This window comes from Mangifera indica, chromosome 9 (assembly GCF_011075055.1).
Source record: "Mangifera indica cultivar Alphonso chromosome 9, CATAS_Mindica_2.1, whole genome shotgun sequence".
Lineage (NCBI taxonomy): Eukaryota > Viridiplantae > Streptophyta > Magnoliopsida > Sapindales > Anacardiaceae > Mangifera > Mangifera indica.
The window spans coordinates 2,823,293-2,850,508 of NC_058145.1; the positions used below are offsets into that span (position 1 = coordinate 2,823,293).

Here is a 27,216-nt window from a genome sequence, read left to right on the forward strand (position 1 = left end):
TAATATGATATATATCATATAATATGATACATATTATTCATACAGATCGATATATTTTTTTAAAAAAATGATAATACAATCTTGTATATATGAGAAATTTTAAATTTTTAAAGATATTTGTGATATATTCTAAATTAATATCATGTCAATTAGAATTTCTTTATTATTTTTATTATTTTTTTAAAGATATTTCATATGATACGATATAATATTCGATACACAATACAAAAAATTAGGTTTTTGATATAAAATATAATATGTGATTCGACTACCATGATAATAATATTATATATATTTACTTTGAATACAAATTTTAATATATATTTATGTGTATTATCATACCGTGATTGAGTATTAATGTATCTTTATTTTAAATTACTAAATTATATAATGATACATATCAAATATATAATAAAAAATTACACATAATTTTATTATTTTTTTAATATTTTCATAACCAGACCAGATGTCAATCTAGTAAAAGGGGCAATCTAATCAAATTGACAATCAGATCGAGTTAACAATTTAAAAACAATATTCAATACAAATTTGAATAATCTATTATTAAATATATACTCTAAATTATTTTTAATATTAAAATAAACTATGAGGGGGATGATATACCCATAATATTATTGTTATTACAAATTCGCTATTTGCTCATGACAAATACGAGGTGATTAAGTAAGATAATATGGATTTGAAATTCATTAATAATATATTAATATCAAACTTTTAACTTATTTAATATAATGATTATAAGATCAGTTATTAGATCTAGGGTTTTATCTATTTTACGTGATCAATTCAACCTAAAAAAGTGCTCTGATTTAAGTAAGTTTTTCTCGTTACACAAGAAAAAACATAAAAACATATTCTCAATATAATTCAAAAGTAATTTTATATATACTATTTTTAATATCTAATTAAATATTTAAATAATATATTATCATATAATTAAATATTATTTTATTCTTAATTTAAAATTATTTAATACTATTTTATATAAATATTTAATTAAATATTCATGTCGACCCAAATTGAAAAAAAGAAAGTAAAAATTAAGATTAATCATGGTTACGTTTGCATGCGATTATCATTAATGCTGAAATTGTCCTTATTAATTTTGGTATAAACATTACTGGATTGACCCCTTGTAATCATTTAAATTTTATAGCATAAGAGGAATAATACAAGGACTTTGAAAAATCGACTGTCCTTTTATTTTTAATATAAAAATTTAATTCAAGTGTGGCTAATTTTTTGGTTGAATTGATCATAGATAAAATTTTATATATAATGATTAGACTCATAAATATTATACCAGATAAGTTATGAGTTTGATTTTAATATATTATTATAGTTAATAAATACGAAAACAAAAAAAAACATATGCGAATTATATAAGTATAATATGGTGAATAATGAAAAATATATTTGTAAAAAAAGCCCCATAAAATTCGTATACGAGAAAAATATGGAATATGTATATACGAGTTTAAAACGACACATTGTTAATAATATGTTTTTAAAAATACAACAATATCATAATAATTTTAATACTTTTCAAGAATCTTCTATTAAAAATCAATATAACAATTCAAATGTAAAGTATTTAATAAATTATTAAACTTAATATAACATAATATATAATCAAAATTCTTTTTACAATAAGAAATATACTAGTCAGTTGAAAAAAATAAACAAATTAATAAACTTAGATTTCAGACTTCATATCAAAGTAAATCTTTATACAAGCCACAGAGAAGGAAAACGTAAAATTATGGGTAGAAATTAAGAAAAAAATGTTGTTGGGTTATTTTTAAATGACAGTGGTATTTTTATAAATAATTAAAAATATAAGGGACAATTTTATATTTTAAGTTTAACCAAAAATTAAAAAAAATGAAATATAATATACGGTATATAATTCACGTTTAATATAGGAATATGATAAAATACACGTTTAATATGTTTTACATTTAAAAATTTTTTGAATATATTTAATACATGAATAATATAAAAATATGAATAATATACGTATTTATTAACTAGGTATGTCATCAATGGATTTTGAAATCACGGTCTCATGGTTGAACATCTCTCACATTTGTTATTCAATTTGCCTAATATGAGTATCCTAACATTTCAAATTCAACGACAATTTGAAATCCTTTTTTCTTGGACAGAGGAGCAGATTCCTGTACAAGACAAAGCTCAGCATTGGCATTTAGAAAGCTAGCCTTATTGAGCTTCGAGTACCTGGGGTTGCTCAACAGCGTTGTTTTAACCCACAACTTGGTAGGTTGTGAAAAAGCCATATTTAACTTCAACCGTCGTTGGGTTTAACCAGAATAACCCAAAAAGAAGGTCTGCTGCAACATAAAATACTGGGCACTGCTTCTTTTTAGGCACAAATAGATCTCGGTTCTGCCAAGGCTATCCCATTGTATTTGTAGACCTGAGTCAGCTAGTGGCCTCCCCTGACCAGCAGCGATGGTAACAAAGTGGTGGCCCTCAATGGTAGCTTAAGTAATAAAAAGTGGGAAATCCCATGTATGGGTTCATATCTTTTAATAATATTTTAAAATTAAATTATTAACTTATTTAATATATTAGTAATACGACCTATTATTAAATCTATAATTTGGATAGTTTAATTCAAATAAAATTTTTTCATAGTCGTAGGATGTGTTATTGAACTCATTGTTTAGACGATCTAACTTGAGTAGAGTTCTTTTATAGCCGTATGACTTATTACTAGATCCACGATTTACACGACCTAACTCAAATGGAGTTTTTCATAGGGTTGGATTTGAAGCAAGGTTATTTAAACTTGAATGATACCAAGATAACGTACACGAATCCAAGTATGAGCTGGGAACTAAAACAAAAAACAAACCTAAGTTGTAACCCGAACTAGGGTCATGCTCGGCTCACAAGCCAAACACGACTTGCTTGAACATTTAGCAAATGATGTCATTTCTAACCCTATCTAAAGACAAGACTGAATTTAAAGCGAGCTTGTTTAAGTTCGAAATGAGCTTAGCATGAACGAACTCAAATGCGAGCGTAAGACAATAAACATAAATTTGATCTCGGATATATGATTGAGTGAGTTCGATAAACCCAAACCGAGCCCAGTCCAAAACAAATCGACCCTTATTCAGGTTCAATTCAATTCATTTCCAGCCCTAGTTCCTCAGTACTCAAAAAAACAAAACAAAGACATGCAAAGGATCTGCTTTGCTTGCCTCAACTCTTTTTTCAGACTTTTTCTCAGTTTTTTTTGCCGATAGACCAGGCACCTATTCTTAAGAAAACTTCATTACCCACTTTTCAATACATTGCACTTTATCAATTCAATAAACAATATTTAACCTACAAAATATTGCTTTATTAAAATCATTCATTTGCTTAAAGTAAGAACCCCGGTGCAAAAAGCCAAAACCTTTTCTTCTTTGCATATATTGTTTGCACAAATAGACTACAAAATTAATTGAAGAGGAGAGAAGTCTGTTTTTGACGGTTGGTTGGATTAATTTTTTTTCCTTCTGAAAGGGATGTGGCTCTTTCACGAAGCATAGGGTCAACATCAAATAGAGGAGCATCTCTTTTTTCCTATAAAAGCCAGAATAGAATAAAAGAAAATAATGGGTGGCTTGTATGGTAGCTACAAAAGAAAAGGAATTGATAGAAAAAAGGGATCTATGGAGCATAAAGTTTTAATGGTGGATGGATGGCACTAAGAAAAAACCATGTACAAAGACTATACATCTATATATGTTGTGCCCACACTCTTTTGGGACATGTTTACTTGCACTTCATCAATGTATTCTTCGTTCAATAAAATTAGATGATATATACAAATGATGTGTTATCATGTAATTAGATGATCTTAAATTAAAGATAAAGTTCATCCAATCACATGGGGACAGATAATTTATATATTCAAATTGTGTATAAAAAATATATACATATACTATTATTTTTGTCCTTTTTATGTATGATTTGGATTTCCATTAGACAACACTATTGAGATAAATTCATAAAGTAGGGGATTCAATGTAGCATTAATATGCATCCCCCACTCCACCACATTTGCTTTATAAGGTCTTCACAAAAAAGGTGAAGCTATACTAGTCGGCTAACATGCATGGGAGCGAACCCTACAATCACATGTTTTGGACTGAATATATTATACGAAATGGGTGAAACTTTGGATCTAATGAGTGGTCTCAATTATACCAAATAAGTTAAAAGTTTAACATTGATATATTATCAATGAATTTCAAATTCGTGCTCTCTTGCAGATACTTCACTTTTATCACTCAAACTATCTTAAGTTTGTGTTGTCTCTTTAAAAACAAGAAATTTGGAAAAAAAAAATTATTAAACCGATCATTGACCAACATTAATAGTTTAATACATAGTGTTCTAGACTTAAGAAAGTCGATGAATGGCTATGGGAACAATAAAACTATATATACATTTTTAATACATAGATAATGTGTTGTAATATAATTAAATGGGTTTTAATTAAGGATAAAGTAATATTTAATCATATGATGACATATCATACGTGTTCTCAAATTGTGTAGCAAACATATGTATGCATAGTATTACTCTGGAAAATATATACAATATATAAACAATAATATATCATTATGTGACTAAATATTATTTTATCTTTAATTTAAAACTATCTAATTATATGATGATATATTATTGTTTATCCATAAAATTGTATACATAGTATTACTCTTCATTGAAATGAATAAAAAATATTTTATCTTCTTCAACCTTTTTCAACAAAATGAATTCACGAATGGACTCTTTAACCTGATGTGTGTGTGTGCCAATTGCACCCTTAAAAGATTAGACAAGGAGGTCAGTTTGGGCTCACTTTTATAAGACTGAGAAACCTAGCAATATGTTTAACATGTCCAGTTTTATAGGTAGGGTCGGATTGACCCCGACTAAGTTGAACAAAGGTCAGCTTGAGTTAAATTATAATTGAAAAAAACTAGTTTGATATTAATAAGTTGAGACTCAAATTTAACGTAAGAGTGTATTAATTTTGGATGTGATAAAAAAAAATGATTGAAACTTGAACATGAAAATCTAGGGTGCGTATAGTCTGATTTTGAACAGTTTAAAAGTTTTTTCAAATTAAATTAAAAAAATAGTTTAAAATAATTTCAAATTAAACCAAACTTTTGTAGGTTTTAAATTAAATCAAAATGAAAAAATACAGTTTGATTAAATTTGAATTACTGTTTAAATATATTAAAAATCATTATAAATAATAACTAAATTATAAATTTATAAACATGTACAATATATATATATATATATATATATATATATATATATATATATATATATATATATATATATATATATTAAAAATAAGGGATATATCTAATTGTTTATTGAAAAAAGCCTATATTGCAACTCAAATTGTAATTTTTTTTTTTAATTTACCAACGGTTTAATTGACCAAACTATTACTTCTGAACGGTTTGATCCGGTTTTATATTTTAAATTAAATTATATATACCTCTATTCGAATCAACTTGACTTTACTCATTTATAAAAATGAGTTCTATCCTTGGGTAGAAATTGGCATACTCTATCGGAGCTCGAATTCAAGTTTGAGTAGCTTGAATAGAATCCGTCCCTACTTAGAGTCCTTTAGAAAATCTCATGATTGGAATGGGCTATAGGCCTAAGTTTCAGTAGATCCTATCCTATAAGAGTTGCCAAGACTTTGTTCCCGTACTGGATCACAGTGGGGAAAACCTGGGCTTTAATTAGAGGCTAAAGCCCAAACGAGTGAGGACATAGTTGTCATTTGGAGAAATGAAAAGGGGTAAATAGTAGATTCAACAGTCAAACAATATATAAACCCTATATATAGAACACCAGCCGTAAGGAGGCTAGGGTTTGCAGCGGCTCGTAAGCGGAGGAATAATACACAGCACGGAGCTCTAGTTTCACCTCGGTTACCGTCACCATGGGTCGTATGCACAGTCGAGGGTATGCCCCTCTCTCTCCTTCTTTATCTCTAATTGTGTGTTAATGTGTGCGTTTGTTGATCTTCAAACTGGTCGCGTGTGTTGTTTGTTGCAGTAAGGGTATTTCGTCCTCAGCTTTGCCTTACAAGAGAACTCCACCGAGTTGGCTGAAGATTTCTGGCCAAGATGTGAGTCAAATAAATTACAGTCTTTTAGTTGCTATGTTTTATTTTTGTATGAGAACATGGAAAAAGAAATTATGGGATTGTGTTTTCTAGGTTGAGGACAACATTTGCAAATTTGCGAAGAAGGGTTTGACACCCTCTCAGATCGGTGTCATTCTTCGGGACTCTCACGGTATTGCCCAGGTCAAGAGCGTTACTGGTAGCAAGATTCTGCGTATCCTTAAGGCTCATGGTAAGTAGAAAGTCCTTTGAATCCTGATTATTAGTATTTGATTGCGGTTATGCTCGGATTGAAAAGATTTTTAACAAGTCTTTTGGACTCATGTTATTGACTGTTTTTATATATAGGAATTCAAATAACATCTTAATTGAGTAGTAACTGCCATGTTTAAGCTAGCTTTTAACAAGTCTTTTGGACTCATGTTATTGACCGTTTTTTGTGTCCCTGAGGGTTTTAGACATCATTGAATGTCTGGCGTGATTATTCAATGATGTTTGATTGTATCATTGTATTTTTTTTTTCCATAGTTTGCACGTTTTAGTTTGATACCTGATTTGAATTCTATTGTGTTTTGACTGATTGTGCTGTTGATATTTGTTTTTTAGGCCTTGCACCTGAAATTCCCGAGGATCTGTACCACCTTATTAAGACGGCTGTTGCCATTAGGAAACATTTGGAAAGGAATAGGAAGGACAAGGATTCCAAGTTCCGATTGATTCTTGTTGAGAGCAGGATCCACAGGCTTGCTCGATACTACAAGAAGACAAAAAAACTTCCCCCTGTCTGGAAATAGTAAGGCTTCACCACTGTTGCTCATCTCTAATTTATGTGAATTAATGTGATTGGAAGGATGCAATTTTTTTTACACTAATGCAAGTTCATGATTGTTTTTGCTTTTGTGACAAAACAATGTAATATGCGAAACTAGGTTCTTTTTAACTGCTTTAGAGAATTGTAGAAATTTATAGTTTCAACAGTTTAACTTTGCTACAACTTTTATGTTCTAAAATTTTATTAAGATTGGGTTGATGTTTATCCTTGCAAAAATTTAGGGAGAGTAATGGTTTACGGTTGTGAAGTGCTATATTATTTCTTTTCACATGCATTGGGGCATGGTAGAAGGTTTAGTGCTAGATTTGTAAACTTTTCTTTGTATAATTTGTTTAAATCTTTATTACAAATAATCATGTCACCTTTTACATGATATGTGACATTTCCCATTGGATAGATTGAATCATGTAAGCATGTAATTTTAGAGTTTAAATGTTGGAGTATAATGTTCTTTCCCTATTAAGTGTGGTTTTCTTGACTACTGAATTTACACTATAACATGAATTTTGTTATAACTTTGTTCTTACCATTGATTCCTAAATTGGTGGTGGTTCATCTAATTAGTTATACAAGCTTCCCTTAAAAATTGAAATTGATCGCATAAAAATTCAATAGGCTGCTTAAATCAATGCATTAGTACTGTGGCATTACGAATAATAAGCTGTACTCCAATTTTCTGTATTTTGTCAGTAATTGTATTCAGCGGTGGCTGTTACATTGTCTAGTTTTCAGGATGTGTGTATCAAATTATGAAGCTCTCTCTTAATCTATCTTTCACTCTGAATATGATGCTGCACTACTTTTGTAATTGCTGCTAAAATCTATAACTTAATTGCTGATTCAACTGTTTTTTTTTTTGCAGCGAGTCTACCACTGCCAGCACCCTTGTGGCTTAAGCTTGGTTTTGATGCTCAGCAAGACTGGGAACCATGTGATGGCAGCGAATACTCATGTGAGCAAGAATGATGTTTTAATTGTCTAGTATATTTCAAGACGTAAGACCTTGATTCATAGGTTTTAAAAGATTTTGTATTGTTTGTGATAATGTGGAAGAGAAATTTAGAACATGTTTGTTTTTGAATGTTTACGAATTTTTTTTAGCTTTTTGTATTTTGGATTCCTTTTGGGCAAAAGATCACTTTTCTATTTTTTATTATTACAAAAATACAATAAACTATTAAATCAATATATAATCAAAATTTAATCATAGCAAAAAATTATCTTGAGAGGTTACAGATTTGGAGGATAAAAAATTGAATTTTTTGTTTTATATAATTATGATATTATGATAATTAATTGAAAATGTAAGAGGTATTTTTGTATTTTAAAAAATTTATAAAAAAAGGAAAATGCAAAAAATGATTAAAGTACATATTTAATGTGGAAAATGTATAAAATATGTGTTTAATAAATTTTGAGTTTAAAAATTTGGAATGATATATTTAAAATATGAATTAAATGAGTAGACAAATAATTTATATTTTTAAAATTTAGGACTATCTGTGACATCTCACTTGTTGGGGGAGAGTTTGAGTTTGGGATTATGCGTGAGTTTTCTGAAATGTTGTTCAAGATTCCAACGAGTGAAGCTTTGTTCGCTTTCATGGACAGATTGCAGCCATGGGCAAAACTTGAGATGCAACAGAGGGTTTCGCAAGATTTGAACATGACAATAGCCGTAGCTAAATAGCTTGTCGAATTAAGAAACCCAAGAGGAGTGAGGAGCTTAAGGATGATTATGGAAAAGACAGGGAGGCCGCGCCCAGGACAGGGATAATGCTTAAGAAAATTATAATGGCAACTTAGAGATGTCAATGGGCTGGGCCGGGCCTAAGGTCTAAACAGTAACAGACCTTCGGGTCAAGCTAACCTATTGAAATATAAAGGCCCAAGGCCCGGCTCATTTAATAATGAGTTTTAATTGGGCCGGCCCAATTAATCAATATTTTTTAAAAAAATTTTATTGAAATTTTTAATTGGAAACTAAACATGGGATATGCACATTTTATTAAAATGATTTTCACCCTGTGAATGTGGCCCTGTAATAAGCTATATAAACTTGAAAAGATGGCCCATGTAACACTTTATAAGAAATTAGAATCAGATTTTAGGGTTTTCTTCTTCGCTTAAAGCCTTGGAGGATCCTCAGGAAGGGAATCAGCTACTGTTATTGAATTTATTTGACATTGGATCTATTTGTAATATTTTGTAATGATAAAATTAAAATAAAATGAGATTAAAAATATAATAAAATAATTGAGATTGAGAGTTTTAGAGATTGAAAGTTTGAGAAATTTATAATTGTAATTGAAAGTGAAAATGAAAAATTTAGTAGGTTTTTATAAGAAAAAAATAAATTAATTAAAAATGTAAAAAAAAATTATTAAGCAGATGCTGGGCTGGGAGAAGCAGATCTGCTTCTCCTTCTGCTTCTCTTCTGCCTTCTGCCGCAAGGCAGATTCTGCTTCTGCGCCTTCTGCTGCCTTGCGGCAGAAGCAAGAATTTTTTTTTTAATTTTTTATAAACAGCACCGGACCGGGCCAGCCCATGGGTATAATATAAAGGTCCAAGATCCGGCCCTATAGGCCCAGACTTTTTTTTATGCTTCGAGCCGGGCTTCCATTCGATCTGACCCAATTGACGTGTCTATGGCAACTCATGCTTTCTTGGTTGGCAAAACATTTATAAAGTTCTACATTAACTTATGGGTGAAAGATTTATTCTCACCTAAATATTACTTTTTTTTCCAAGTTTTTACCTATTATTGCTCAAAAACCCAAATTAATATTTTTATGTTAAAATTCATTAATAGAATTAAGGGTAAAAATATCATTTAATTATAAATATTAAAAAAATTAAAAATTTATCATATATTTTTTTTTAATTTAAAAATATAATAATTTTTCTCTACTTAAAGTTTGAAAAGTGATCATTTCTTTCTTAGGGTTTGAAATATTTTTCAATTTCTTCTCCAGCTACTGAAACCAATCTTTCCCACTCATCTTTCATTGGTGGCCAAAGAACCAAGGAAGGGCAACCATTTTTCAATTCGTCCAATGTTCAAAGGGCAATGAATCTTGGCCACGAGTTGAAGATCTGTTGCGCAATTCTTCTCCTTAGTGTCATCCAAGCATCTCTCATCATTGTTTGAGCATCTCTTATCGTTGTCCTAGCATTGTTTGAGCATCTCTCGTTATCATGATCGAATTCAGCTTTGTGGCCAAGTCAACAAATTGCACTTTGTTGCCCTTCAAGCGTCGAATGAAGATAAAAGTGGTTGCCCTACCATCTTCTTCAGCTGCCGATAGAAGAAGGGTGGGGAGGCCAACTATTGTCGTCGGTGTATGTGGGAAAAAAATCTAACCACTTTTCAAGTTTTGGATATGAAAAATTGTTAAATTTTTAAATTAAAGGGAAAATGTGATAAATTTTTTATTTTTTATTAAATGATATTTTTACTTTTAATCATAATAATAAATTTTAATATAAGAGTGAATATTTAAAATTTTGAAAGATAATAGGTGAAAACTTGAAAAAAAAAAAGTACTCATTGAGTGGGAAAATCCTTTAGCCTTAATTTAATGTAGATAGAAATTTTTCCTTCGGTTAGTAGATTTTGCTTAGGAGAAAAAAGAGTTGGTAGATTTTTTTTTCCTCAGAATTGGCTTACTCTGTTAAGACTAAAGAAAATAAAATTCTTAAAAAAAAAAAAAAAAGGCAGAAGTGAAGGGACATTAGGGTTTGAAAGAAAATGGTTGTAGGGCATAGACAATTCTGCCAGAGAACAGGCGACGGAGCTGGACAGCCAATTCTCGACACCGACAGTGGCGAGAAACTCTTGCACGTCCAACATTTCGTTCCCATCTTTCATTATTTATATTATATTATTTTATTTATTAATTATAAAATATTATGATAATCTTTTATTATTAATATTGACGTAACAAATAATATAAGCGGTAATCTGATTACCACTTTCACCTTAAATATTAAAATATTACCAAGGTAATATTGATTTTATTATAATTATATTATTATTTATTAATTTTTTGAGATAAAAATAAATTTATTTTTAATTACTATAAAAAATAATATAAAAATATTTAAAAATAATTATATTCAAGAGTATTTAAATAAAATAATTTAATAGTATTCTTTTATTAATTTTAACGAAACATAATAATTATTTATATTTATCAAATTTTATCAAACATAATAATCATTTATACTTAGTAATCTTCTAAGTAATCTATCTTCAAAGTAATCTCCATATTTTGATAATAAAACATTATTCAAACCAAACACTCCATTGGTGAAAATTTGTGTTTCCGATATCATGCAATTGCACGAAGATGATGTTTAATAATGAATATTGAACACCTCTATTCCTTTATTATGGAACGTGGAGATTGTTTAACGATAAGGGTGAATTTAATTCGAATTAGTTGGTTTCAATAAATTAATTTCAAATTGGAATTTTATCTCAACAGATTAATTTCAAATTAATTCGTTTGTTTATTTAATAAAATTATTCATCTTATTGATAATATTATTAATCTCTTTGGTAATATTATTTGTTTTATCAATAATTTTTTAATAATACTTGCATTAATTTGAATGAATTTAAATTTGAATTCACTGTAAGCTTAAATTAATATATTGTATGATGTGCTTGCGTTCCATAAATTATAAAGAGGTAAACAGAATACTAATAAGAAGTTACAGTGTTTCACCCAAGGTTTGGGAAAATTACAAGTTTTCACCTCTTAAATTCTTTAACTACAAATTCCACCCAAAACGTAACAATGATTAAAAAAAATCTAGTAGTAGATCAATATAAAAGTAATTTCAGCTCCTTGAAATACAATAGGAAAATATTATACATACCCAATTAAATACATAAATAAATATATATTTATATGTATAATTATATGATTGGATATTATTTTTTCTTATATTCAAAATCATCTAATTATATAATAACATATATCAAATATATATTTATTTGTGTATTCAAAATAAATTCATATAATTTTATTACATATAATATATAATCGATAATTTGTTCATTGTTTATATATAAAATTATACATATTATTTATACAAATAATTTTATTGAATTGATAATATTGCAAGTTTGATAATCTATTAATTGAATCGTATACGTTAAAATCTTAATCTCAGTACATATACCCTAGCCATCGTGGGGAGCATATCAACAGTATGTCATAGCATGACAACCTTAGAGCAACCTTGATGCACAAAAGTTGTCCCACAATCACCACCAACCGCCCCGGGCTACCATGGCTGGTGGCTCCAACTGATATGTTTAGACTGGCTCTAGTAACTGGGATGCTTATATTACCGCTTGCAGCTGGGATTTTTTCAGAGAATAGGATAAAACCCTATCATGCAAGGACTGAAGTGTTGATTTTAAGCATATAAAAGAGTTGCACCATGACATTCCAACGTTCAGAGTCAGATTAAATAACTAAATTTTGAAAAATTGTATTCATTTTTATACCCTTTACCGTGGATATACCCGACTAATAAACAGTCTTACAACAATATATACACACACACACACACACATACATACTTTGCTGCTAATGCAAGGCTACCAGGAGGCATATACCACACAAGGCCATCAAGCCTCTGAGATTTTTACAAAGCCTAATAATTCCTAACCCAAAAACTTACTAGAAAAGAACAATTTTCTTTACAAGAACTCATTATGTATGTCTAAACATTAAAGTTAAATCATTTAAGCAATACGACATCCAAAGAATATCAAAGCTCAGCAGTAAGTTTTAATATTCTAAAGCTCAGCTATAATCCATTTCTTGGTACCATACTGGAAATAATAAATAACAGCATGTTACCACTCAGCCTAACACAAATTTGCAAAGGAAGATTGCCATGATGTTTAATATCAAAATTTAAAAATCCAAAAATCAACTTAAAGAAAGAAACTGCATGCAAACAAAATCCTCTCAGAACATATAGAACATAATTGTTAACGTCAAATACAGTATGGGAAAAACATAATAAAGTCTTCGCCTACAACAAACCATCAAAAACATTAAAATTTAAAATATATCTTCAAAGCAGACGGTACAGCAGGAGGGGAAGATAAATTCTGATTCACTAAAAAAACTAAATAGAGCCATAAAAGTTGACAACATTTAAGAGTCGGCAATGGTAACTTCCACCTCAACACCAGGTTCAATTGTAATGGAAGTGATCTGCTTCACCACGTCAGGGGAGCTGAAGAGGTCAATAACTCTCTTGTGAACGCGGAGCTCAAATCTATCCCAAGTGTTTGTTCCTGCAAAAACATAACCAAAAATAGATTATCTTTAGATATAAAAGAAACACTATCTAAATTCACAGTGCTACCTATGTTGATTAAGCTTCACCAAACAACTGCATTGTCAAAATAAAGAAACAAGTGCCCTCACTGCCCCTGGAGGGCCTAGACACCACTTAACCAGCAAATCATAGTAGCTCATTTATACCTTAACTGTTAGAACAAAAAAAATCAAATTATGTGACTACAACTAGCCATACAAATGCATGAAAGGACTGAATGGGTCTCCAAATAAAAAATCGATTCACCAACTCTGTCCTAAAGCTACTCGGTGAAAATGCACCGTGGAACATGTGTCAAATTCTTTCATGCTCACATTTTTCTTCAATTAAGGAAACCATACTGAATATTATACATATGAAAATCAGGCTAAGAAAGTCTCATCAAGGAAAAGATCCACTTGCACATATTTTGAAGAACTATCTATTACAGAACAAATTATTAACAGAAGAAACTCATGCAACTGATTTGAAACGCAAAGATATTTAAATAGCTTGAGATCAATACCTTCACCACAAGGAGACTTCCTAGTGGTAATGTGTAGAACCTTAGTTGGCATTCTCACAGGTCCCTTAACCCTCAATCTCTTGTCCTTGGCACCACGAACTAAATCCGTACAGACTAACATAACCAAACAAATGCCATAAGAATAAAATAATAAAATTCCAACCATACCATAGTTAAAAATTAACATTCTACTGCAAAACCACATATAAACGAAATCATAGAGCAATAATAATGAAAAAAATATTCTCCAAACCATAATCATTACAACATGGCTATGAAAATCTTATAATAAATCATCATAATGTAAAATAAAAAAATTATCAAAGGGGGTGATTAAATTGTAAAATACAGACAAAGAAAATTACCCTTCTCGAGATTTTTCACGTTCTTGGATGAGAGAGTGATTCTAATCTTGTGAATCTGCTCTTGGGGCTCCTCCAAACCCGGCTTCGTTGGTTTCATTCCGTAGGCCGCCATTGTTTGTAGATTATTCCACGATTTACTGAGAATATACCAAATAAATTCATTCAAATTATGCAACAACAAACGGGTTTCAATTTATTTTTTGACAGACAAAGATGAATCAATCTTCGAGCGTTAAACATGAATGAAACGGGAAAACTATCCACAAAACAAGCCACATAAACAAAATAAAGTTATGATTATGTCAAACAATGAAGGAGAGCGAGAGAGATACCTAGATTGTGAGAGAGCAGGGCGCTACTGCAGCTTCAGCTTTGTGAAAACCGAAATAAAGGCCACTCACGATAATGTGCTACGAGGTTATATACGTCGTCTTATTAGTTATTTCTAGGGTTAGGGTTTTTGTTTCGATTTCAATCTCTTTAGCGGGTTAATGGGCCGCCAAGTTCTTTTATCTGATTTTCACCCCGGCCCAAGTTTAAAAACCTTGCTTGTCTCTCATGTAATGTAAAGGGTAATTAATTAAATTGGCTATTTTTAATGGGGTTTTCTTTTTTGTTTTTTATTGGTAAGTAATTGTCACAAGGTATCACAAATATGATAAAGACTCGTCTAAAACTTTCATCTGAAAATTTTAATATTTTATCAGTTTTGTTAATTTTTATTTTTTAAAATTTGTTAATAGGATTATACGACATTAATCTTATACATAAAGTAAAATTTTACTCCTCCTTATTGATTTCTAAAAACCCATTCTAAAGTATCAGTGGATAAAAATCGAGTTGAGCTTGAATACTCTTTGTCTTAAGTTCAGCTCGAATGAAGAATAGCTTGATACGAGTTTGGTTTGAGTTTGTCTAATTAATATTAAAGGTAGTTTGAGTTTAATTCGAATGTAAATGATTCGATTTGAGTTTAATTTGAATTTAACTCGAATTTATAGTTTAAATATATGACTCAAATAAATGGCTTATATTTATAGTTTGAATTCATGACTCATTAAGCTAAATTTAAATCGAATCGAATCATCTATCTAACTTGCAAACCCAACTAAATTAAACTCTTTCTAGCTTGAATTTAGCTCAGTTTCAAAACAAGCCGGATCTTTTAACTCGAACTCAACTCAAATTCAAACTAAATAAATTTGAATCGAACTGAATCAAATCAAGTCAGTTCGATTCAAGTCCAACACTATCCTAAAGTCATTGTTTTTCCTCGTTGTTGTTGTTGCTTGAAGTAATTTTTATTCAACAAAACTCATCTTAAAGTAAGGGTGGATACGAACCAAACTAAATCTAAACACCTCTTGGCTCGAGTTTGACTCGAATGAAGAATAGTTTAATTTGAATTTGGCTTGAGTTTATCGAGCCAACATTAAAGGTCATTCAAGTTCAGTTCGAATGAAAATAATTCAATTTGAGTTTAGTTTAAATTTGGCTCAAATTTATAATTTAAATTTATAGCTAGAATATATGACTCAGATTCATAATTTGAATTCATGATTGATTAACAAAATGATGTCATTTAATAATTACTTAATATAATTCAAATCCAATTATAAGTCAAGTTTGAACTGAATCGAGTCATCTACCTAGTTTACAAACCAAACCGAACCAAACTCTCTGTAACTCGAATTTGACTTAGTTTTAAAAAGAGTCTAATCTCTTAACTTGAAGTCGATTCAAATTTGAACTGAACCAAATCCAACCGAGCTAATTTTCAAGCTCGAACCAACTCAGTTCAGGTCCAACACTATCCTAAAGTAATTTTTTTTTCATCATTGTTGCTGTTGTTGTTTGAAGTAATTTTTATTCTACAAAATGGGGAAAAAAAAAAGAGAGAGGTTAGTTTTCATTGTTTCATGTCTTTATCATACAATTTTTGTTCTTCATGATTCACATCATAAATCGACTTCATTGAACCTTCAAAATTAAACAATACATAAGTCTTTATTGCCTTCTAGTATAAAATTTGTTTTCTTTTTTTCTTTTATATTTAACTCCTATATTCATTTTTAAGTGATGACAATAATATTCATAATGTATGGATAGAAAAATAATTGCTCTTACAACTATTAATATTATACTAGGATTTGGATTTGAAATAATTGTCAATGGACTCCGCCGTTTTATTTAATAACTAGGTTTAAGAGTTAGTTTGCTTCTTAGCTCTCACATTGAAAGTCATGGATATGTCTGGTTATTGTGATTTTTGGCTAGAATGATAAATAACGTTTCAAAATACATCACATTGAAAAATGTACTATCCATGCAAATCATTGAACAAATGTGAGTCTAGATTAAAACAATTTATTGACATAATGAAATATTTAAATCGATTGTCAGAATTTTTTTGTCTTAATATGTAGAACCGTGCCTAGATTACGAACCTTGAAATTATATTAAAACTTTGGTAGTAACATTAAAAAATCTTTAAATGAACCACTCAATGCATTTATACTCAATTTTTGGCCCGCCAAACTTTCATACAAGATTCATCAACTTCGTATCTCTCAGCAAAATCAATTATAATTTCCTTAGGTTCATGGATCCTATCCACCATAACAAACATCGTTTTTAAAATTTGTCCCAATTGATATGTGTCTGTTTGTCTATGATAAGATGTGATTTGATCTCTATATCATGTGTTGTGAGTATCTACGCTAGAGTTTGAAAATACTCATAGTTATCCAACCTTGATGCCTTTGTACACCATTCACATTGTTCAAGCATACATTTAATCTCTAGCTTATACCTTGTTGAGCTAATTACTCTGAATTGATAGTCAATCTTTAATGCATATCTCTTTAGTGAATCTTGCAAGACATCTATATTAACAAAACATCTATTAAAAGCGACCCACTGATTCTTCTTGTCACACCATTGATATGTTGGTTGGTCAAGGAAGGATGACAACCAATGCATTAGGTAACACATTGATTGGTTGTCTATGTCAATATTGATGGCACTTAAGTTGTTGTCTCAAAAGTCAAAAGTCACATGCAATGTAATATGACTAGGATGACAATAGGAAGAGGCGGTTAGAGATCATTCTGATGGCCAAAACAATTGAGGAAAAAAATCCTAGACCTTAGGGGGGAAAATATAATTTTTCAAAACTTAAACTTGAAAAAAAAATTATTAGTTTTTGAAGTTTATAAGAGGGGGAATAAGAGAAGGTTTTTTTTTTTTAATATCACTAATCAAATGACGAATTTAACTTTAAAAATAACAAATTTTGTTAAATTTAACAATTCATATCGAATATTTAGGTTTTTTAAAAATAATTGAAAAAAAAAAGTAAACTTTGGGAGGAAATAAATCTTTATTGGCCTTACAATAATGTTCTTTCTATTCTTCCCTTCTTACTTTATAAATTAAAGATTACTCTACTAACAATATTATTGAAGAAATAGGTGGACTTTAGATAACGGGGGATGTAAGTTTTTTGTTCAAGCAATTGAATCACTTAAAAAAATCTTGTACATTCAGTTTTATTGTTCTATGTTTGTGAGCACATGTTTTACTTACAATTCCCCCATTCTCATATAAATATATTTAGATAATTATGTTATCATATTGGTGTAATTTTTCGTATTAACAAATGCTTAATCCTTTTGATTAGAAGTAAAATTTGAAGAATTTTGTTAATTTAATAATAATTAATTAAGATCTTATTATTAATAAATCTCTATAAGAATTTATAGTTTTTAAAAATATTTTTGTTAAATTATAATTTTATCTCTGATAATAATAATAAAATTTAATAAATGAATAAATATTTAAATTTTTAAAGATAATGGGTATAAACTGGAATTTGTATTAAATCTTGGATGAGAATAAGTCTTCCGAAGGAGCAGGAATGTGTATCCCCAAGCTTCAACCACCAATTGACTATGTGTCCTGTCATTGTCCAGTTATGGTTAAGTCCATTGAAGTCATCTTCGAGCTTAGCTACAAAGTTTGTATATAGGCCGTGGTTCTTGAGCTTGATTGTCAAAGTTTGTAAATTAAAATTTTTGGTACAAAATAATATTATTTTGATTAATATATAATAAAATGATATCGTTTTAATAACGAATACTCAAATTCAAAATGAGTTAAACTGAATTTGAGCTAAGTTCAAACTCAAGCATAACGAGTTCGAACTCAAGTTATATTATTATTAAATCGAACTGAGTTTGAGCTTGAGTTTGATCCGATTTGAATCTATCAAAATGTTGGTATACATGGGTGAGACTGCGTTGGAAACTTGACTGGCTGTTGCATACTAAGAATTGTAAAATGGGCCAATAATACCTTTGCAATTAGCCTTTAACATTCTAATAAAAAATTACTCTCTCCCTCTTCAACTCCAGAATCTTCTCTCTGTCCGTAATCTTCTTTAGTCTAGGGTTTGCTTTTCTTGTTTGTCTTTTGTTTTCTTTAACATTTCTCAGTCGAAAGTCTTGTGTCCACACAGGTGCTGTTATGGCAAACCAACCCAACAGTGTTTATCCATACGCATCGTACCCGCCGCCACAGCCACAAGGATCCATGTACGGGCCACCGCAACAAGGATATGGGTACGGGCCACCGCCACAAGGATCCATGTACGGGCCACCGCCACAAGGATATGGGTACGGGCCATCGCCACAAGGATACGGGTACGGGCCACCGCCACAAGGATCCATGTACGGGCCACCGCCACAAGGATATGGGTACGGGCCATCGCCACAAGGATACTGGTACGGGCCACCGCCACAAGGATACGGGTACTGGCCACCGCAACCACCATACGTGTATGGGCCACCTCAACAAGCATACGTGTATGGGCCACCGCCTCCTCCTCAGGCGTACGGAGCGGGAGAAGGATCGGGAACTGGGCTTATTGGAGGATTGCTAGCTCGTATTTTTCTTACAACACTTATTTCTGATGTAGCAAATGACGTACTTGATGGTGGCTTTGATTTTTGATTCAGTCTAGTAATTAAGATCATAAAGGTGCAACTTCTTTCTGGTTTTTCCCATCACGATCATGTATATACTATGATAGAATAATAAAAGATTGAGAATGTGAGTGTGACTGAGTGAAATTTGGAAAAGAAGTAACCTATTTCTTTTCCTACGAGTTTGCATTTTTACTGTTTTTTAATAATTTTGTTTTAACATATTTACGAAAGCAATAGTGTCCTTGTTATCCTTATCCTTTTTCTTCTTAGAAAACCAAAAAAAGATAGACCAGAAAATATTTTTGACGAAAGATGAGTGTGTAGATGCAGCGTTGCTTGCTTCTATATAACATCCCCCCACCTCTTCAGCTCTCCGTCTGTTTTCATACGAAATTTCAAGTATCAGAACCTATTATGGCATACCGGGCGACGACAGGGTGCAGTTCCGCACCATACGGTGTTTATTCACACGCACCATGCCCACCGCCACCGCAATATGGATACGTGTATCCACCACCGCCTCCTCCTCAGGGTTATGGGTGGAGCTCATTGGAGTCATTTTCGAGCTGAGCTGTACAGCTAGTATTGGCCGTTGATCTATCTGTTAAAATTAGGACCCAAGCAATTTACGCCGTGATGTGGAACATTGAAACTCCTAGACCAGGCTGGTCTCCCTTCCACTTGGCTCTCCGGTAATGATCCTCTTCTCCCAACTCCATCGTTATTTCATTCTTGTTGGTAATTTCAATAAGATACCACTCCAAACAAAAAAAAAAAAAAAAGATTAACGTTGAAGTTTTTGTATAAATTTAATTTAAATCAATCTGACATAATTTAAAAAGATTAACACAATAATAATTCGAATTTCTCCAAGTTAATCTGTATATTTAGAGAAGTATAGCTGTAATAAAATTTCTTAAGAGTAAATTAGATAAATATTGAACTATAAGTATCAATAAAAGTTGAAATGGTTAAATATTTCATAGAATTCTATCTTCATATGGAATATATAGATTTTTGAAAAATAATTGAAAAAAAAAGTAAACTTTGGGTGGAAATAAATCTTTTTGGCCTTATAATAATGTTCTTTCTATTCTTTCCTTCTTACTCTATAAATTAAAGATTACTCTACTAACAAGATTATTGAAGAAATAGGTGGACTTTAGATAACAGGGGATGTAAGTTTTTTGTTCAAGTAATTGAATCACTTAAAAAAATCTTGTACATCCGGTTTTATTGTTCTATGTTTGTGAGCACATGTTTTACTTACAATTCCACCATTCTCATATAAATATATTTAGATAATTACGTCATTATATTGGTGTAATTTTTCGTATTAATAAATGCTTAATCCTTTTAATTAGAAGTAAAATTTGAAGAATTTTGTTAATTTAATAATAATTAATTAAGATTTTATTATTAATAAATCTTTATAAACCTTGGGGGGAAATGTGATAAATTTATAGTTTTTTAAAATATTTTTATTAAATAATAATTTTACTCTAAATTATAATAATAAAATTTAATAGATAAATAGATATTTGAGTTTTCCAAAAATAATGGGTATAACTTGGGCTTCCACCAAATCTTGGGTGGGAATAAGTCTTTTGGCCCCTTACTTAATGATAGGATGCCACCAACCTCGGCAAATATTCCCTAGGATAAAGCCTAGAATTGTTGGAACAAAGAAGACTTAAGTCCTGTCTTCCAGTATTAATTGTATAATATAATTTCAAATTAAGTTTGACAACCATACATAATCAGAAAATATCTTATTTAGATGTATATATAAATATTAGTTGAAAAAAATATGAAATAATATAATTTCTAAATTCAATGTTAAAAAAAAAATCATTGTAAGTTTTTTGGAATATTTTTAATATTTTCACTTTTAAAATTCCTATCTAAAATACATAAATTCCAAATTTAAAATCAGCCGAAGGAGGAGAAACGTGTATCCCCAAACTTCAACGACCATCTGAGTATGTCTCCTGTCATAGTCAAGTTATAAATGAGCCGCGTAGCAATCAATGTAGCCAGGTAAGTCCATTGGGCTCATCTTCGAGCTTAGCTATTAAGTTTGTATATAGGCCGTTGATCTATCTGTTAAAATCCATCATGTATGACAGGAATGTATAACAGATAAGATGAGTTGTCTTTTTTCAAGTTAAGTAACATGACCAATAATGTAAGAAAAAGAATCTCTAGGGAACAGTAAGAAAAATAACTATTGGCTAGACGAGTTGCCATTCCAATCAAGTTCGAACAATAATCTAAGCTCAAGTACCTGGGATTGAATGCAATCAAAAACAAAGTATTGTTGTATTAGTTATCTACATTTAATTACTAGGTTAACATAAAAATGTCATTTTAGTTATTTTTTCAATGTTTTTTTTTTGTAGCGAAGAATTTTATTCAAATCGAATTGTTTATTGAAATCGAATCAACTACACCGAATAAGATAAACCGTAAGTTTTGTTTGATGTGCTTGTAAAAGAGAAACTTAAAAAATATAAAATCTTAGAGTTAAGCGGTAAAAAGTAATTTTTTAAAACTAAAAAATATGAGGTCAAAAGGAAAATTATCTATTTTCAAAATTAAGATAAAATTTTAATTTTTTTAAATGAGATTTTTTCTTTTATAATTAAAGATTTAAGGTAATAAAATAAAGAGTAAATTAACATTCATCTCATATAAATATTTTCCAATAACTGCATCATCACATTGATGCAATTTCCCACATCAACAAATGCCTAATCCTTTTGATTAGAAGTAAATTTGAAGAATTTTGTTTTGGAATGTTGCATGTTTGAAAGAAATTAAGACATCTATAAATCTCAATTATAGATGACAAATTGTCTATAGACTACTATTCGTGGATGAAGAGACGTTATCGATCTGGATGATGATTGTTCTAGATGAATCATCCTCATCATCTATAGATGACCATTTGTGGATGAAGAGAGGTTTGGCCGATCTATGGACGATGGACAAAATCGATATCGAATCAAGAGTGAAGAGAGGTGGGGAAGAAAGATTAGCCTAAAGAAGCGGTCAGAGATCATTCTAGTGGCCCAAAAAAAGCAAGGAAAAAAAAAATCATAAACCCTAAAAGGAAAATATAACTTTTCAAAACTTAAACTTGACAGAAAATTGTTAGTTTTTAAAATTTGAGAAGTAATGAGAGAAATTTGTTTTTTAATATCACTAATTAGATAACAAATTTATCTTCAGAACTAACAAACTTGTTAAATTTAATAGTTCATGGATGAGTTTTTTGGGTTTTTAAAAGATAAATGATGAAAAATTGGGCAAAAAAGTAAACTTTGGGTTGGGTGGGAATAAGTCCTTTGGCCTTACAGTAATGTTCTTCCTGATCTTCCCTTCTTACTCTATAAATTAAGGATTGCTCTACTAACAAGAGTATTGAAAAAATAGGTGGACTTTAGATAATAGTGGATGTAAGTTTTGTTCAAACAATTGAACCACTTAAAAAAATTCCGAACATTCAATTTTATTGTTCTATGTTTGTCATGCACATGTTCTTATTACAATTTCATCATTCTCATATAAATATATTTAGATAATTACATCATCATATTGGTGCAATTGTCCGCATCAACAGATGCTTGATCCTTTTGATTAGAAGTAAAATTTGAAGAATTTTGTCAATTTCATAATAATTAATTAAGATTTTATTATTAATAAATCTCTGTAAACTGGTTCCTAGGCAATGTGAATGTGATGATCAACTTGCAATTTGTTTATTCAATATTTTTATCATTGGTTTATGCCCCAAAATATATTGAGAAGAGAGCAAGCATTCTTTGTCTATCACATTGAAATCCGAAGATTGAAGCTCCATCTTCCCACAACTTTCAATACATTTAAAGATCGATCAATGCTATGTGTATGCATGACAGTAATTCATATCAGATCGATTATAGTATAGTTTATCGTGCATATGAGTTGTGTCTTGTCAAGAGTCACTAATTAACAAGCCTTGTGGGTTGGATTAGATTGCAAACATGGTTAGGCCCGTAGCACAACCAGAGGCCTTGGGTCGTGCCTTCACGAGGGAAGTGGGTTGCGTGGTTTTATAAACCAAATCGTCAAATTATATATATTTTATTATTTTTAACAATTGGACTGTAAATCATGTCAAAAAAAGAGATTTGGGTCATGTCACAGGTCGATTCATCTCTTTTGATATGTCTAGCTAGGTGGACTCAGTTAGTACTACCCAATTGAATATTCAGATAATGTATCATCATGCTAAGTATTATTTTATCTTTAATTTAAAATTATTTAATTATATAATAATATATAATTTGAATACTTAATTAGATATTTAAAACTGTGTGCATATAGTTTTATAGTTAAAAGTTTTATATTCAACCATCAAATTTTAATATAACCTGGAAATTCTTGAATATACACAAGGTTATAATTGGGCTCATTAGGCTGATCCATAAGTTATGTCCAAATCAGAACACCAAGCAATGAGCCCATAACAAACAAGTATTCCACTAAGAAGCCCATTATAATATGTGGCTCCAAGCATAGAATTCACATTGATATAATTTTTATCAACAAAAAAATATTTTTTACAATTTTTAGAATTTATTAAAGATAAATAAATTTTTTTCAATTTTTATTAAATATATTTCCTTCCATATTTTTTAAAGAAAATTAAATTTTAAAAAATAAAATGGTAGTCAATGATGATAATATAATTATATTGAAATGGTGCAATCCTAGGCAAAATCGCATTGATATAGTGCGATTCCAATAGGGTTACACTATTTTAATACAATTTTGATAGAATTTCATCATTTAGGAGTGATTTTAACTCTAATTTTAATTATAATTTATGTAATTACAAATTTGGGATTGATTGGAATTAGCATTAGGGGTTTTTTAGTAATTGAATATAGAAGTTTAAGTGATAAATTTTAAAATTGGTGAGAAAAAATTAATTTGTCTATACTTGTATAGATGCAAATGATACAATCTTATAATATTTATATATTTTATTGGTTAACAAAAATATCTTTTAACCGTTACGATTAACATTTGATTTTTTAACCGAACGTAGAGCATATTATTTTTTAACTTAAAAAATTGGGAAGTTGTCATTTTGATAATGTTAAGGTGATTTCTCCCTCTACAAAAATAATAAAATTACTTATACATATTTTTTATATACAATTTAGATATATAAATAATGTATTATTATGTAGATAAATAATTTTAAATAAAAAATAAAATAGTAACTAATCATATAACAATATGTTATTTATATATCTATTATTTATATAAATTTTTTTATAAAAAAAATATATACATATAATACTGTTTATACAAAAAATTCCAAAACCATGAGGGCGCCTCCCACAGTTACATTATCCATGATTGAAGCTTTGAAAAGAACCGGCTTCACCTGAATTAATGCATGGATTTATGGGTATGAAATATTGAATCTACATGTAACCATTACAGAGATTTGACAAAACTACGTGCCACTATTTCGGATAGATATTTCATTTATGTTATTATATAATTGGTTGATTTTAAATTAAAAATAAAATAATATTTAATTATATGATAATATATATAAATGTGTATGTATTTTTGAATCTAAAATAGAATATATAGTATTACTGTATAGAGATTATTTTACAAAAATACTATTATGTGTATAATTTTTGTATATAATTTTATACATAAATAATAATATATTATTATATAATTTAATAATTAAAAATTAAATATAAATTAATTTTTAATTGTAAAATAATATATGATTATTTATATATAAAAATTATATATATAATTTTATTGAATTACTCTGCAAATCCCGAAGGTCTATTAATAAAATCAGGGCGGAGTTTATTTAATTCAATTAATCAGAAAACTTGTGCAGACGTATTCATCATAACTTGTATTTTTAATTAAAAATTGATAATTATTCAACCATAACAAGAAGATAAATCAAACATAGACAAAGTTGGATTTGAGCTGAGTTAGTTCAGTTTTAGAATTTGCTCGGTTTAATTTGATTTAATTTAAATTTATTTAATTTGAATTTAAACTAATTTTAAGTCGGAAGAGTCAATTCATTATGAATCTAAATTATAGATTTGAGTTATAAAGTTAGTATTAAACTCGAGTTTTTTTAAATTTAACTCAATAAATTCAATTTAAATTTATATTAAATTATTTTTTATTTCAATCGAACTTAAGTTAAATAACATTTAAACTCGAACCGTTCGTATCCACGGTGGACCCATAAACCTACATTATTGTTAATAAGACAATGTTAATCAGTGAAAGTAAAGTTTAACACTCAAAACCCCTAATCAAAACAAACAAACAAAAATTTTGTTATGATATTTTAAGATATTTGTTTGTAGCCCAACAACTACAACATGGTGCCAAGCTTTTGTTTTTGTTTTTCATGAGTGAAGGTCTATTTAGTTGTGAAAAGACAGTTTAGCCCAACATCATTTCCAATCACTGCATTTTTATTTTTTTTTGGGATTTCCATCTTATAACATTATTAGATTAGATTGATAAGATTAATATTAATGTTTTTAAATTTCATATTATATATTTAATTTATTTTTAAATTATTATATATTTATTATATATTTTAAATATATTAATTAAATAGGTAATACTTTGTGATATAAATAAAAATACTAATTTTTATCATTAAATAAAATAAAATTTAATAAATTATAATCTTTTTAAATTTTAATAAGATAAAAATTGTTTAGAATTATTTAGACTTAATTTTATTGGTTTTAAATAATTTTTCTAATTTAATAGATTTATCTAATTTGATCTTATTTTAAATTAGTTAATATTTATATATAAATAAAATCAAATTATAAAATTAAATTGGGTTATAAAATAATTCAAAATTTAACTAATCAAACTAATTGATTAAATCTCATTTTAAAAATACATGTTAATATGTGTTTATCCATTTATATATATTGATTTTATGGCTTCTTTCGGTTCATTTTGGGTCATTCATTCAGTGGTATAATCCCGAGAAACAAACAACTACCCACCATTTTGTCAATAGACTTTTCTTCAATCATAGAGAGGACCACAATTTTTCCCTTTTCTCAACATGATTCTCCATAGAAATCACTGTTTTTTTCACTCCAAATTATAATTATAATTATCCCAGTTCAATCTATGATTCCTCTTTAACAAATCCCCAGAAATTTGAAAGAGATTAATTGAGCTTTTACACTTTGTCTACAACTTAAAGCAAGAAAACCAAGCATTTAATTACGTTGGTGAGTGCTTTCCTTTTTGTGGCCCATAATTGAATTTACCTTTCAAAAGAGTGCCCTAAAATCATCACAATGAAGCCATCCAATTGCTTTTGACTTGAGCAATGTAGAGTCGTATAGTCGGCCATTGGATCCAAGGTTTTATTTGTTTTTTATAGTCAGTTCAATCTCAAAAAAAGAGTCTAACTCAAATAAGATTTTGATGTAAAAAAAAAAAAAATCACCCAATTGCCCCCAAGAGATAGTTTGAGTGAGAAAAATGGAGAGTGTCAAACATTCGAACATAAATTTAAAACCCACTGATAACATATTAAAATCAAATTTTTAGATTTTTTTGTTACTAAAATATAATAATAATAAAGTGTAAAAATTTTGGGTAGGAGTTTAATTTGTTTAGGTCGATCAATTCAATTTTAAAATATTAGTTTGACTCAAATAAGGATTCTTCGATACCAATAATAATAACAACAAAACCCCCGTATTCCTTGCACATGAGTCTCTCAACACACTACATTCAATGTGTGCACCTTAACCATTCATGGTCATATTAAGAAATTTCAACCACCATGGATGATGAAGCCACATTCACAGATCGATATACTGTTGCTTTCCCTTTGAACGAGAGCAAAGCTTTTT

At 29.3% G+C, this 27,216-nt stretch overlaps 3 protein-coding genes across 3 annotated transcripts; 2 read left to right on the plus strand and 1 right to left on the minus strand.

Moving 5' to 3' along the window:
* The first annotated feature begins 5,912 nt into the window (after nucleotides 1-5,912).
* LOC123225096 (40S ribosomal protein S13-like) lies at nucleotides 5,913-8,137 on the plus strand. The gene is made up of 5 exons (XM_044648958.1): nucleotides 5,913-6,042; nucleotides 6,136-6,208; nucleotides 6,299-6,437; nucleotides 6,812-6,998; nucleotides 7,900-8,137. Exons 1-5 carry the CDS (start codon nucleotides 6,020-6,022, stop codon nucleotides 7,931-7,933), a joined length of 456 nt encoding a protein of 151 aa, XP_044504893.1. The 5' UTR covers nucleotides 5,913-6,019; the 3' UTR covers nucleotides 7,934-8,137.
* A 4,873-nt stretch (nucleotides 8,138-13,010) lies between these two features.
* On the minus strand, nucleotides 13,011-14,767 carry LOC123224984 (40S ribosomal protein S20-2). Its single transcript, XM_044648798.1, has 4 exons — nucleotides 14,612-14,767; nucleotides 14,280-14,416; nucleotides 13,915-14,028; nucleotides 13,011-13,365 (listed from the first exon to the last, which is right to left on the minus strand). Exons 2-4 carry the CDS (start codon nucleotides 14,389-14,391, stop codon nucleotides 13,223-13,225), a joined length of 369 nt encoding a protein of 122 aa, XP_044504733.1. The 5' UTR covers nucleotides 14,392-14,416; nucleotides 14,612-14,767; the 3' UTR covers nucleotides 13,011-13,222.
* Nucleotides 14,768-18,232: 3,465 nt separating this feature from the next.
* On the plus strand, nucleotides 18,233-19,292 carry LOC123225674 (protein tfg-1-like). The gene is made up of 2 exons (XM_044649784.1): nucleotides 18,233-18,297; nucleotides 18,776-19,292. Exons 1-2 carry the CDS (start codon nucleotides 18,233-18,235, stop codon nucleotides 19,290-19,292), a joined length of 582 nt encoding a protein of 193 aa, XP_044505719.1.
* The last annotated feature ends 7,924 nt before the right edge of the window (nucleotides 19,293-27,216 follow it).

What these genes read in the sequence shown, in the direction of transcription:
- LOC123225096 (XM_044648958.1), top strand. Translation starts at nt 6,020, where the DNA reads ATGGGTCGTATGCACAGTCGAGG. An exon ending in GGTCGTATGCACAGTCGAGG is followed by an intron (nt 6,043 to 6,135) that starts GTATGCCCCTCT and finishes TGTTTGTTGCAG; the next exon opens with TAAGGGTATTTCGTCCTCAG. An exon ending in TGAAGATTTCTGGCCAAGAT is followed by an intron (nt 6,209 to 6,298) that starts GTGAGTCAAATA and finishes TGTGTTTTCTAG; the next exon opens with GTTGAGGACAACATTTGCAA.
- LOC123224984 (XM_044648798.1), bottom strand. Translation starts at nt 14,391, where the DNA reads ATGGCGGCCTACGGAATGAAACCAACGAAGCCGGGTTTGGAGGAGCCC. An exon ending in CGTGAAAAATCTCGAGAAGG is followed by an intron (nt 14,029 to 14,279) that starts GTAATTTTCTTT and finishes TGGTTATGTTAG; the next exon opens with TCTGTACGGATTTAGTTCGT. An exon ending in GAAGTCTCCTTGTGGTGAAG is followed by an intron (nt 13,366 to 13,914) that starts GTATTGATCTCA and finishes ATGTTTTTGCAG; the next exon opens with GAACAAACACTTGGGATAGA.
- LOC123225674 (XM_044649784.1), top strand. Translation starts at nt 18,233, where the DNA reads ATGTGTCCTGTCATTGTCCAGTTATGGTTAAGTCCATTGAAGTCATCT. An exon ending in TCTTCGAGCTTAGCTACAAA is followed by an intron (nt 18,298 to 18,775) that starts GTTTGTATATAG and finishes AACATTTCTCAG; the next exon opens with TCGAAAGTCTTGTGTCCACA.